General features: G+C 37.7%; 1 protein-coding gene and 1 long non-coding RNA gene across 3 annotated transcripts in view; one reads left to right on the top strand and one right to left on the bottom strand.

The window, feature by feature from the left end:
* LOC108167289 (uncharacterized) overlaps positions 1-14,018 on the top strand; it is a 98,923-nt gene that overhangs the window by 12,414 nt on the left and 72,491 nt on the right. The gene's annotated exons all lie outside the window — the stretch shown is intronic.
* On the bottom strand, positions 5,294-9,493 carry lrrc18b (leucine rich repeat containing 18b). 2 transcript variants are annotated; one of them, XM_008437938.3, is made up of 3 exons: positions 9,275-9,493; positions 8,855-9,110; positions 5,294-6,776 (listed from the first exon to the last, which is right to left on the bottom strand). In XM_008437938.3, exons 2-3 carry the CDS (start codon positions 9,107-9,109, stop codon positions 6,351-6,353), a joined length of 681 nt encoding a protein of 226 aa, XP_008436160.1. In that variant the 5' UTR covers position 9,110; positions 9,275-9,493; the 3' UTR covers positions 5,294-6,350. The 2 variants fall into 2 exon arrangements, with proteins under 2 accessions (XP_008436160.1, XP_008436159.1); XM_008437937.3 differs by having other exon boundaries at positions 8,855-9,113; positions 9,275-9,492.

Below are 14,018 nucleotides of genomic sequence, written 5' to 3'. Positions count from 1 at the left end.
AGCCGCCAATAGAGCGGTAACCATGACATGGAGTACGACTGTCACATTCTTGGTGCTAAGCTGGAATAAGAGGCATACTGAAAATGGAACATGGAAAGCAATTTTAGATGGAATGGTAGAAATGTGAAGTAGTTTCAAAAAGCAGACAAATACAAAAGCTGTTGTCGAGGCGCTATGACAGACATCGGAAATGAGGAACAGGAGTATTGAACGGTGAGACTGTGATGGTTTGTCCTTGTTGTCTTTGCCAGTATCACCACGTCTTCTACTTGCTCAAGTCTAGCTAATTTATCTTTGGAAGTAGCATATGCAGGTTGGGCTCATAGACTGCGGTATTTACAAATGTTGGAACTAGCTAGCTTAGAAACTTACCTATAACTTCTACCCCTGAAGTTTGTTGATTTGATCAAATCTTCCTAAATTCACAATACATTTACACCACAAAATCATAAATGCTGTTTCCCCTTAGACCAGAGCAGACTTAAAAGCGTAAAAAAGTCTAGATGCTTACAAGTTTTTCTGTACATAGTAGGCTAGATGATGGGAGGGCCTTTTCTCAGTGCTAACCAACAAAAAGCTCTTTAATACAGAATTGGTACAATGACCCATACCTTCTCCATAATGTAATATTTGATTATATCTTACTAAACTTACTTGAGTATGAAGTATATGAACATTTATCTTTTATAAAAATGCGGTCGCTGCAAATCTGCAAATACATCAATGGATTCCAGTCCTCATGATTGACAGCTGCTTCCCATCGCCGTCTTCTGTCTTCATTAAAAGATTTACAATAAAAAGTTTGGTTTGCATTTTTGTCTGTGCAGCCGACCAGTCATCACCCTATAACCATTTTTACCATGAAATAAACTCACAAATGACCTACCATCAGAGAGAAGTACAGGAGTTTTTAATATTGCATATATAATTGGACCAAGACAACTGCCTTGTGGCACTCCATGGTTTACAGATTGCTGTCTGAATAGCAGCCATTATCATAGACCAGTTATCTACAGAGATAGCTTTTAATGAACTGTAATTCAGTTTATGATGAGTGTAATCTCACCAGTCCTCCTGAAACACAGAATAATAAGTTTGGGAGAGCAATCTGAAAAATGTATCTAAAGTAGGTTTTGCTTTATTTGAACATAAAATTGAGCAAAATTTGTATCTGTAATGGCAGTACCTTCAAATTTTTAAAAATCTCCTATGGATCAGCAAAAATAAATAAATATTGAGACAAGTTTAGTATTTGGCATCAGCCACAAAGAGTTAATTTATATTTGCTTGAGAATCACCTTTGAAGCTTATTTCTGTTTGCTCTCAGGGCAATTTGATTCGGAGGATTTGCCCATGGTATCATGTGTAAAATGTACCTTTCTTTGCTTGTTAGGAGGCTAACCTGTGAAATTTTTCCACTCTGCCGTCTTTTTGAAGGAAACCCTGAAACCTGCCGTTTGGCGCTGCTCCTGTCGCAGCTGCTTGGCCCTCCTCCGGCGTACAAAGGATAATGGCCTTAGTTTCACTGCAATCGAATCAGAGCTGGCCTCGCGTAAGCCACAGCTGCTCTTATTACAGAGTAAAGAGGGAGAAAGACCCAGAGGGGGAGTGTGTGCCCACACATTACATCCAACCATCTACACACACAGCAAAGATAACAAGCTGGTAAAACCAAGCAGACACAGTCCAAAGCTAAATGGAGTCAAACTAACAGATGGGATCTCACGAGCTGCAACAATAGAAACTAGAAGCTACAACGAAACAACTCCAAACGAACAATTTTTATTAAAAAGCCGTTAAAGGTGGTGTTTGGTTTAAAACTGAGACTGGGTTACAGGCTGGGTGTGGTTCAGGGTCTGTCTCTCTCCAGATTGATCAGGTGTCATCAGACCCTGGAACGGTGGACAATGAAAGCAAGCAGAGGGAAGAGAACATTGTAAAGCCCAAATAGCAAAAGCCAGCCCACAACCAGAAATTCTGTTTTTCTTTAGCCATAACCACATGGCTTTTTATAGACGAGCTTGTCTCAAAGTCGGGTCTTTTCTCTGCAGCTTGGAGTGATGGGAAGGGTTGGACGCAGGGTGGAGGTTTTCTGTTTTACTGTTGACTTTTTTCCATCCATCTTGTGTACATCGAGTTTTGTTTCCTTTTTGATTACCTTAGATCTAACCATATTCAGTTAATTTCTTTGTGCCTTTTATTGTTACAAGGATGTTTTCATTCCTTTATGTTTACCTTTGCATTTTAGTGTATTCTCAGTAGTTCCAGGTCTTTCCTTTTTGGTGTTTGGATCCTTTTATATACTTCACTATTCTGCTAATGTTAAAAAAACGCAATTTCACAATTCCAGTGTTTCTGTTATATAAGGAACACAATTCAGATCACATGCAACTAATTTTGTTCGCACTATAACTCATTAAATAACTTGACGAGCCATGATCCTCCAACTACTTCCTGTCATCATCATCTTCGTGGCTTGTGCCAGTGGTCACATCCAGTTGTTGATCATGTGACTAGTGTGATGCGAAAAGAGTGTTTCCATTGCAGTTTTGCAAAATAAACCAGTTTCAGTATGGCCGCAAAACCACCCCATCCTAGTGCCAAAACATTCTATCGAAAAACTATTTTTTTGTGAAACTGGCATGTTTCCATTGAGTACGGTAAATGTATTTTCAAAATGTCAATTTCAAAATGGCGCCATTACATGGTCATTGGAGACGCAGCTAATGAGTACAGTATGAATGGGTTAGCTAAGGCAGTCATAACATCTTCAGTAGTGACCAGGAGATCAAATTGCTGGTCCTAAAGTCAACAATTGCTTGTTTTTGGCTCAATGGTTTGCAACATTCATGTCATAAAGAGTACCCAAGATGTGTACTTGTGGAATGAGGCTAGCTAGCATAACTCTGTCCGTCTCAGATGTCTGGAATTGTGTTCCTCTGTCACCTGACATCTGAGGTCACATAATGTCAAGACGGATGTCGCTCCGAATGCTAATAAGAGCCTCGGAATCCACAATGTTTGGAAAACCTTTTAAAATATTGATACTGACCATGATTAATATTTCATAGTGGTGCTGGAGGGCTGTTCCAAAACACACACTGCTGGGTGGCTGCTGAAGGTGTGACTGTTGACTTAGCATTACTTATTGATCACTTCTGACCAAATGCATTAAAACTAAGCCGCCAGTGAATTCAGACGGGTTGCTGGGATCTAAAATAAACTTTGTTTTATCTAGAAGCACATTTTCCAATGGTTTGGAGGTAAATATCTTTACAGCATGTTGATTTGAGGTAAGGTAATTGTATTTATATAGCACATTTTCAGCAAAAAGGCAATTCAAAGTGAGGCACTCTTTAATTCAAAACACATTTTTACTTAATTCTGTTGTCAATTAGAAAATCAAATATTACCAAGAGCCAGTTTATAGATGTCACAAAGTCTCAAAAGTATTTGGATTAGTTAGGCTGCGCTGATCATATAAACTTGCAATTTGACATTTTGAAAATAAATTCCTTTAATGACAACCTGAAAATTAAAAAGAAAATGTTTTTATTAAAAAGTTATGGCTTTTATTTCGCAAAACTGTGGTGGAAAGACTTTTTGCATCATAATATATTTAAAGGGAACGCTGCAATTGCGAATTTTGATTTATTTATTTTTTAACATTAGCTGAATATTCTCAGTTTTGCACACATTTGTAGTGAAATCACAGCTAGTGGTGAGTACACTCTTGCCAATCATTTAATGGTTAATATTTTGGTTAGCATTTTGCTGACTTTGAAAACGTTTAGCGCACTTAGCTTCACCTAAGTTGATTTTTCCAAATAAATTCAAAGGTGATAAATTACTTGGTGGTTTTGTAAACTTTCACATGAATAAATTTCAACATGTATGTTGAAGTTTTGGTTATAATCCCTAAGAATTTTTGAAGTAGTTGGATGTTTACATTCATGCTCTTATTTTGAATAAGAGCTGTCTACACAGCAGTTCCTTTCCTCTCCTCAGATATACATTGTTGCCACTCATTTTGTCTCCTGGTGGGTATTAAGATGTTTGAATTTAGCACATTAGCATTAGCGTCTGCTAAACACCATGTTGGTTTAGCATTGTAGCTTTAGTATGATGTTTATGATTTGTCCTTTAGGGATAGTACAGCTAACCTTTTAGCTAACAGTGTGCATCACTGGTAGCTGAGACTTTTGCCACTGAATAACTTCAGTTAGGATATAGCTTAATAAGATTTAATGCTGATCAACTTGATCTCATCTCACATCCTTAAATAGAATGAATTAAGTGCAGAGAGGAGAGAAGTAGGATTGTGTGAAGACTTTCAGGTATTTCCCCAGTGGCGGTCTCCCTCGTGTGCTGCCTGTCTGGTTCTCTGACCCTGGTTCTGCCCTCCATTACCTTCCACCTGTTCTCTGTCACTGACAATTAGCAAAAGGGCCATGGCTTCATCCACTAATGACTCTGAGAGGAGCAGACAGGATAGCAGCCGTCCGTCTGCGGTTACTCCTCTCTGTCATTTCAAATGAATGTTGAGTCTTTGCAACTGTCTCTTTTTACGACATCTGTTTTCTTTTTATTGTGAAAAATATAAGAAACCTTCAAACGTACTTTCACACCTTTTATAAAAATGATCCTCCTTCCTCATATATTTTTGATTTCCAGATCTACTTTCTTTACCTTCAGTTTTGTGAAAATGTATTTTCTACCAACAGGCTGTTTTTTATTTTTTGTTACTCATAAATAAAATAATATAGAAAATAATAGAAAAATAATATCATACAAAGATAACCTGAGTAAATTACAAATGTTGTTTTCAAGTGACAAATTCATTTATTAAAGAAAATAATAAATGAATTATTTATTTATGCCCTATAATGTGAAATCATATTGAAAATTAAATTTTTATCATTTAATTTAACAGATTATGTTATTTTGCTGTGTAGCATAAAGAAAATACATTAACAGAGCTAAAAATTGTTTCAAATTTAAGAAAAAAAAAACAAGGAAATTGACTTTTTGAGTGCAGAAAATTTCCTTTTTCCTTGAAAATTTCTGAGATTCATCTCAAACTTTTGGAGTTCTTTTGGCAGAAATTTACTACCTCTTTTCTTCCCCCCCGTATCTGCAATGGCCCAAAAAGACCATCATACTGTTCTCATTGATCCAAAGTGAGAAATGAATAAAAAGAGAAAAAATAAAACTTGCGTTTCCTTTCAAACTGTAGAGTCAAAACAACATTCCTACATCAATTGTTATAAGAACCCAAAACAAAGCAGAAAAATAAAGACGCCTTCACTGTGATTGGATTTTTATTGCAAATAATCTAATAAGGTGGTAGTGACCAAAAGCGTCTGCAGTCAGCCTTTGCTGCCCTCTAGCGGATTACAACTATCAAAACATGCAGTGCTGCGTTTTAAATATCAAATATTTGATTTAAAATATTGCAGAAAACCTATTTAAAAAAAAAATAATTTTATTAAAAAAAGTTAAGCTTATATATCTAGATTCATTAAACATGCAGCGTAACATTTAAAGCGCTTATTTCTTTAAGTCTTTTGAGCCTTAGAAAATGTTCTTTAATCTCAGATGTGAGGCTTTGAGCGTTATGACCTACACAGTCGAGCCTCCATGAACACGGTGATCCACCTGTGTTTGGAAAGTTTTACAGAACAAATAGATCTGTCCAAAGTAATCTGGCCCTAAGTAGAAATGTAATTTTCTCTGCAGATGACTACCACCGATGTAGAATGCAGAAAATGCATCCTAAAGTTGGCTAAAAAGATTCCAAAAAATCTAAAGAAATGTAAGAACAGATTGGTCATCCCTTGATGATGCAGCAAGGAATTGTGGGAAGTTTAACTGAAGCAGAGAAAAAGTGCTAAAGTAATTTATTTTTAGTTATTTTTTCGACCCAAGGTCTCGAAAGGTATTAAAATATATATGTCAGTAAATATCTAATTTCGGATATCGGCCCAAATTTTCACGCCGGTTCATCCTTACATTTTATCCCAGCTTAAATGTTGGTGTATAATATTACTATTTTTTTATTTTTGTATTCTTAAATTTTACATTAAATATTCTTCCAATATTTGATTATTTCTGAAAATCATTTTTATTTGTGTTGGCATAAAAACCAAATCGTTTATTAAATTAGTGTATATTAATTCATATTAGATGTGCTTTAACAAAAACCCAAAGCAACTCTCACCCAACCAGCATTACATGCATCCACTGTTAAAATGGATCGAGGATAAATAATGCTCTCACTCACTTCATTGTGAGTTGCGTGATTGCATTTTTAAAGTCAACCAACTCCTTTCCCCCACCCCATCGGGTGGCTAGAGGTCGTAGCCGTCTGTGCAGTTCAACTTCTCCCTTTCGATTTTAAAAGTCTCCAGGCAATTCTGACACAGAAGGCTCTCCTTGACCACGTGGAAACGGTCCGCTTTCGACCACTTCTTGACTCCAGGCATCTCCGTGTATTTGATGGGGTTCCCTTCCAGGTTGACCTTCTCCAGCTTCTTCAGCTTGCCGATGCAGGTGGGCATGATGACGAAGCGGTTGTAGGACAGGCCGAGGTAGCGCAGCTCCTTCAGGTTGCCGATGGAGTTGGGCAGAGCTTTCAGCTGATTGAGTCCCAGGTTGAGGATGTGGAGGTTGCTCAGCTTGCCGATCTCGATGGGGAGGCACGTCAGACGGTTGTTGCACAGGTTCAAGACCGTCAGACCCGTAAGGCTTTTGATGGTTTGAGGGATTTCATCTAGCTGCAATCAGAGAAGCAACATAGTCATGGTCACACAGTTTAGCTGCCGCTTCCTAACCAGATGAGTCATAATCTGGAAATTGAGTAACTACGACGGCGTGGAAGGAGTACATTTCCGTCAAAAAAACTCCAGAAATTTTGAGATTAAGCTCAGACATTTTCTAGAAGAAAAGAGGAAATTTCTCAGCTCTGAAAGTCGAAAATTTGCTAGAAATAAAATTGAAATTTTGAGATTAATCCACAAAATTTGACAAACATTTTTGAGTTCCAAAACTCTAAAATGTGCTGGAGAAAGAAAACAAAAATTTTAAGATTAATCTCAGGAATTGTTTTAGGAAACTCAGAAATTTCAAGTCTTTTTTTTTAGAAATTAATCTCAAAATGTGTTTTGTAATTAAAATGTTTAGTTTTCGAACTCAAATTTCCAAAATTGTCTAGAAGATTCTCAAAATGTGAGTTTTCTTTTCATTAAGATTTTGAATTTTCAAACTCCTAAATTCCAAGTTTTTTCTAGAATATTTCTGAGATTAATTTCAAAATTTTAGTTTTGTTTTTTTTTAAAGGAAATTTTCAAACTCTGAAATTCCCAAGGTTTTCCGGAAAATTTCTAAGATTAATCTAAAAATGTGAGTTTTATTGGCAAGTTTTTTTTTTTTCTTCAATCTGCCATGACTGTAATACGCCTTTATGAATAATTTAAGGGATTATGGTTCTAAAAACCAAAGAATATTTTATTAAGCTTTTAACATTTTAAAATTATATTATGACAGATAATCCAGATAATCTGGCATAAAAATAAAAGAGCTCCTCTGCCTCTGATCCCAGTACTAACTGCAGAAAAACACTATTCAGTCAGAAGCAACCAATCACAGCCAGGAGGAGGGTTTTGGTGCTGTCGATCACTCTCCAGTAGCTGGTTCACCACAACATACCCTGCTGCTAATGCTAAGCAGAGGTAGCATCCAGTTAAATGGACTGAACTTATATAGCGCTTTTCCAGTCATTTTGACCACTCAAAACACTTTACACTAGAGTCACATTCACCCATTTGCACTCACAAACACACATTTATACACTGACATGCAGATCGGTGGGCGATTTGGGGTTAGGTGCCCAGGGGCACATTGACATGTGGCAGGAGGAAGCTGGAATCGAACCTCCAACCTTGCGATTGCAAGACGATTACTCTACCCACAGAGCCACAGTCGCCCCCATGTTGTTGATCATGTGACTCGTGTGATGTGAAACAGTGTTTCCATTGCAGTTTTGTGAAATGCACCAATTTCAATACGCCTGAAAAGTCAATTCATCCTAATTCTAGTCTGGATTTAAACTTTAAAATCTGAAACTTGTCATCACTGTTCTGTATTTTCCCACTGTCGTGTAATGTTTCCTTTTTGGTTGGTTGTGTGCACTCTCATGTAAATTCAGGTCTATTTGTTTGCAAAAACAAATAGACTTGACTTTACTAAAACATACTGCCAGAGATGCAGTGAAGCTTATTTATGTGCTAGAATGGCTCAGAGTCCAGACTTTAAATGAAATCTGTGGTAAGATTTAAAAGACGGGATTTTACAGATGCTCACCATCCAGTTTAAATGAAAAACTCTGGTGTAGCTGTGCAAAGCTGAAAAAGACTCGTCTTAAAAAATTATGGAAAAAATGGTATGAACACTTGTCACAAAATATTTTCTTTTCAATCTTGAATAATATGGTTAAATATTTCAGAAAACATTTTTCTTCTTAAAGTGAAGTCTACTTTAAATACATATGATGTAATTCAACACTAACAGTTAAAGTTTAAATCCAGAAAACCACAGAAATCACATGCATGGACTTGAAACCTCTGGGAGACCAACAGCGATTTTACACAAACACTATACTTTGAAAAGTTGGGGGGGGGAATGCAAGGCTCATTCTGTTCTGCAGGATTTCAGCAAAAACTTTGTGTCCTAACGTCTCTCCTCCATCACATTAATGTAAATGTTCTACTTCAGTTAATCGTCTCGAAAAGACTCCCAACTAGTGAAAAGGATTCATCTCCTGACCAATCCCCCTCTGTCTTCCGGTCATACTCACATAGTTGCTGTGCAGATCCAACACCGTGGTGCTGTCGAAGTGTTCTATGAAAGGTGGGAGCTTCTTCAGCAGGTTCCTGCTCAGATTCAGTTCACCAATGTCCATCACCTTTTGGATACAAGCAGGCACCGTGGTGAGGCCTTTGTAGCCGAGGTCCAGCCTCCGTCTGCCGTCCAGCGTCAAGTCCACACATTTCTGAACCGCTTTCAGAGTAAGTGGCTTGGGCTTTTTACCGCCTTTCTTCTTCTTGACCATACTGCTGCAGAACACAGATAGCAGTCAGAAAAAACGGACGGTTAAATATGATCTTCAGGCTTCATCTTGGTCCTCAGATGAACTTAGTTTAGTTCTATGACGACGCAGTTAAAAAAAACACCCAGCAAGAAACTTTAGTATAAAACAACAAATCTGGTCACTTACCAGGATTAATGAGGCTGGATCTTTGGACTGACGGCATCACAGACCATGAAAGAATTGTTCTTGTTAAAAACGGCCACAAGAAAGAGTCTGAATATAAGCTGTTAGAGCGTCAACGTATTTCTCACTTGGCCACACAGGCCGTTTGTTTTTATCCGTTCCCTAGCAACTTTTGTTTGATGTGGACGGACTTTAGAGCCCTGACTGTCCAACTTGTGCAGTGGAACTGGTTGTTCCTTTGGGGAACTAAGATTTTTATATTTTTATTTAAATTACAGAATCTGTTTCCATGACAACAGAATAAGTCTATTTTAAAAACAAACTTTCGCACTGCTATCTACAGCCTGAAGACAGCAGAAAGGATTAACAATGTTTATTGATGATTCCACTTAAAAATATTATATAAAAACTGAACTTCACATTCCAGTGACTTTTCACAAAAAAGTTTTATTATTCAAACAAAAGCTAACTTCAATCAAAACAAAAATAATTTTTGATCAAAATGTTTAGAATTGTAATGAATTTTGTAATGGAATATTTCATTCTGGAAAAATGAAAAAAAAAAAAAAAACGGCTTTGGGTAATATGACATAACACAAATGATGAGCAAGACGGAAAATTTCTTAAAAGCTTATGAAGTGCAGCAGAGTACCAAGCCTCTAAAAAGCATAGGACACTATGAGGTGTGATGATTTCTGTTGCTTTAAAAAGTAGCATCTTTGTGCCAGCAGGGGGCGGTGTCAGCTTGACAATAAACTCCATCAAAGAAGATACAGAAAAACATAAATAGTTGTTAGATAATAGCAATACATGTAAAACATTTTTTTTATGAGGAAGACATAGAAAAGTGGATAAACAGGCAACTTAAACAGCATTATCATTTAAAATGTTACAAAAAAGGAGAAATGGTTAAAACATTACAGTTGTGGAATAAAAGTTGATTATGTTGCACAAAGTCAAACAAAATAGTAAAATGAAAAAAAGATGGCCATCCAAGCCATAAATTGGAACTGTCATAGTGTTTTTAATAGAAAAAGCACAAGCACAGCTGGCAGTCACACAGTGGAAAAAAAAATAACTCTAAAAAGCCATATTATTAGTGAGGATAAACAGAATACTAACTTCTGTTTACTTTGGCTCTGTAGGTGACTTCAGAATATAACCACATGGGATCGTCGCTCATCCAACCTGGATGACTCATGGCAAGTTTGTGCAACTCGGCTGTTGTATGTGAAAGTTTCATGCAGTTTATGGGGCTTGGTCACGCCCCCTAAACATGCTCAAAAACTGAAGATTTTGATAACTTTTAATTCCCCATCCGTTAGGATTTGTTGTACAATCATAAGGGGGTAACATTTAATTCTTATATTATGAACAAAACTCCTAAAAATGTTTATATGTGTGGTGTCTTTGGTTTGGAAAATCAGTCAATTTTAAAATTTTGCAGTGTGAACCAAGAATTCTCGAAGGTATGCAGCATCTTGCTGGAAACACTAAAATATCTTGGCTTCCTCGAGAAGTACATCCTGCTCTTTCTTTTTTTGTAGACGGCTTGTCTGAGTCTCCAATCCAGTCTGTTGCCCAGTTGAACCACAAGGTATTTATACACCTCCAACTAGGGGTGCACCAATCGGCCGGTAGTTGTATGTGAAGTAAGCGGTCTAAAAATCTGCCGCTGTCCTCTTCGGCTCTCCCGTGAGAGAGGTTTGACTGAAATACCGGCCCACCAGGTCATGTTATAGAATTAACAATAGTCACCCCAATGTTGCCAACTCAGCGACTTTCTTGCTATATTTAGTAACATTTAAGGCAAAAAAAAATTTGTATCAACTGATACCGATCGGCCGGAAAACTGCAGTCGGTGCACCCCTACCTCCGCTTCTTCTCCTGTGTTGAAAGTAGGGTTTGACCCCTTTTTTTAAAAGGGTCAAACCCTTTGTGATTCGAAATAATCACATTATTTTGAATGTGATTTGCTCACATTCAAAATAAGATTATTGGTTGATGACGATGTTGGACTGGTCCTTTTCAAGCAGAGTGGGGAAGTGTTATGGAGTCGATATGTGTGATGCAGACAGACCTCTGCTGAGGAAATGCTGAAACTGAACCACAGAGTACTTCCAACTGATTTCGTTCAAAGGTGTGAACACTTGTCTGTTAATACCCAATAGTAAGTCCCGCCCACTCCTCACAACTCTTTGGACTCACTACTGCCCAGTTCTCTGTCTAACAGGTCCGGAAAACCCCCAGAAACTCGAGTCTTACCCTAGAGATAGTTTGTGGAGAATTATCTGTTTAAACTGGAGTCGGAAAGGACTCGTCTAGCTCTGACTACCTTCGATCCAGAAGTTATGACCCTTTGCAGTTGAAGAGCAATCCGCTGAGTAGCCCTCACAGCGACATAACCCCTACAACCACTCCTGTTAACGGTAGCTCCTCTCCTAAAATAACGGCACTTGTTAACGGCTAGATTAAATTTAGTGACTTAGATTTAAGTCCCAGGGTCATTATTTTAACACTCACCAGAGGAAAACACAAAGCCATCCATTCTCTAGAATCATGTATGTTAACTTTACCACAATTAGGAGAACCAACAATAATTAAGACTGACACAATTAAACTCACTGTTCACAATTCTCATTAGAATTTTTAGGATTATAATTTTATTAAGCAAGCTTTAGCAGGGGCATATGACAACCGATTAAATTCCCAAGAGTTATAAAAGAAATAAAGTTATGATGAAATCAACTAGGATCATTCACATCCTATCCTTGTTCTTATCCCTAACCTATTTCACTAAATTCACTGAGCGAGGCTTTTGGGGAAAGCAGGTCGACTCATACCTGATGGTCCTTGTTCTCGGCAGCTGTAATCTGTTAGATGTCCTTGGACAGAGTCCTTGTCCAGCCGGAGCAAGGTCCTCTTTAATGAAGAGAAGCGGAGAGAAGACTCACGCTTTCCATTAAACGTGCAGACTCTTTATCTTTAAAAGACCTCCGTCCCTTTTCCAAGTCGGCTGCGATGATTTTAGAGAGCGTTGGGTAGAAGCAGAGGAATGCCAAACTCTGTCCGTCTCTCTCAAAGTTTCCCTTTTTTAGTTCTCAGTGTCAGCATTAGGGAAAGATAGGCTAGATTATTGATTTTACTTATTTGATTATTTCTGCTAGTGAATGAAGCTGTACTGACCCTTGCAAAATTGCCTTACTAATAAAATAATTAGCATTTAAGAAAATCTAAAAGATGTTGTGGACATTCAATTAATGAGTCACCTTAAAGTTCTTTGATGGTTGTGAAATAGCTATGAAGTTTGATTCTGGGAGGAAAAAGTAGAAATGTTTTATAGGTTGCTTTTAGCCAAAACTAAAATAATGACCTTGGGACTTAACTCTAAGTCACTAAATTTAATCTAGCCGTTAACAAGTGCCGTTATTTTAGGAGAGGAGCTACCGTTAACAGGAGTGGTTGTAGGGGTTATGTCGCTGTGAGGGCTACTCAGCGGATTGCCCCCCAACTGTAAAAGGTCATAACTTCTGGATCGAAGGTAGTCAGAGCTAGACGAGTCCTTTCCGACTCCAGTTTAAACAGATAATTCTCCACAAACTATCGCTAGGGTAAGACCCGAGTTTCTGGGGATTTTCCGGACCTGTTAGACAGAGAACTGGGCAGTAGTGAGTCCGAAGGGTTGTGAGGAGTAGGCGGGACTTACTATTGGGTAGTAACAGACACACTTCAGATTGTAGCTTTTTAAGTTTTATACCCCCAAACGTTTCCTTTTCCAATTAATTATGCAGAATAAATGTCTCATTAAAGGCAAGGAATTATTTATTGCAGCCCTACCTCAAAAAGCCACCATTTTAACAGCGGTGTGTACACTTTGGACAGACACTGTACTTTTCCTTCTTCATTATTCTTCAAACCATCTAATTGAAAACTAGAGAAGCAGAGATAAGTGACAGACTGTAGGACATGTTTTGGAAAGCTGGCACCGTGGGGGCAGAGCCAGTCCTGTGTTTATTTAAAGGATTTCCTTTTTTCTAAACTGTGTGGCTGCTGTGTTGCCTTTGTTTTAGCGCGACAAAATCAAAGGGCTCCTTTTGGTTTTGTATATTTTTTCCTTCACATTTCACTTGGGCAAGCCTATTGTAGACTGGACGTAATGTTTGCCAGGGCTCTGAGAAACCTTTTCTAAATGTCTCTTCAAGTCAAACTGTTGGGTTGGAGTTTTAAGCGCTGACAGGTTGACGCAATGCGAAAATCAAAGAGTCAGAATTATAAATGGAGTTAAGGAAAACCATTTATTATTTCTATTTGTTCAATGGGACAAAAAAAATCTGTAAATTAAATTTCAGTTCCTTACATGCAGGATGGTCAGGGTTCTATTCTTGAGCTTCTTTGCTTTATCATCCATAAACGACAACAAACACGAGGCAGAACAAAACTCCTCAGTAGCTGCAATGTGGTTAAACTTGGTGAATATTCCATTAATGTTGAAGAAACACAATTTCACAATTGTGAAATTGCATTTCTTATTTCTGCTAAATAAGAAATGTAATAAAAATCACACATGAATTAACCCGTTTTTGCAATATGTCTTTAAAAATCATGCCTGGCCATAATCCTCCTACCATTTCCTGTCGTCTTCTCCGCCTGTAGTAATATCTGGTTGTTGATCACATGACTCGTGTGATGCAGAAAGTGTTTCATTTGCTGTTTTGTGAAATAAACTAGTTTTGATACAGCCAGAACT

Source organism: Poecilia reticulata, chromosome 19 (assembly GCF_904066995.2).
Source record: "Poecilia reticulata chromosome 19, P_reticulata-male-v2, whole genome shotgun sequence".
NCBI lineage: Eukaryota > Metazoa > Chordata > Actinopteri > Cyprinodontiformes > Poeciliidae > Poecilia > Poecilia reticulata.
Note: the sequence above shows the minus strand (reverse complement) of the source record. Positions and strands in the feature narration are given on the sequence as shown.

Excerpts from the sequence above, each read along its gene's own strand:
- lrrc18b (XM_008437938.3), bottom strand. The coding sequence starts at position 9,109 with ATGGTCAAGAAGAAGAAAGGCGGTAAAAAGCCCAAGCCACTTACTCTG. Across the intron at positions 6,777-8,854 it reads TGGATCTGCACAGCAACTAT|CTAGATGAAATCCCTCAAAC; the intron begins GTGAGTATGACC and ends CTCTGATTGCAG.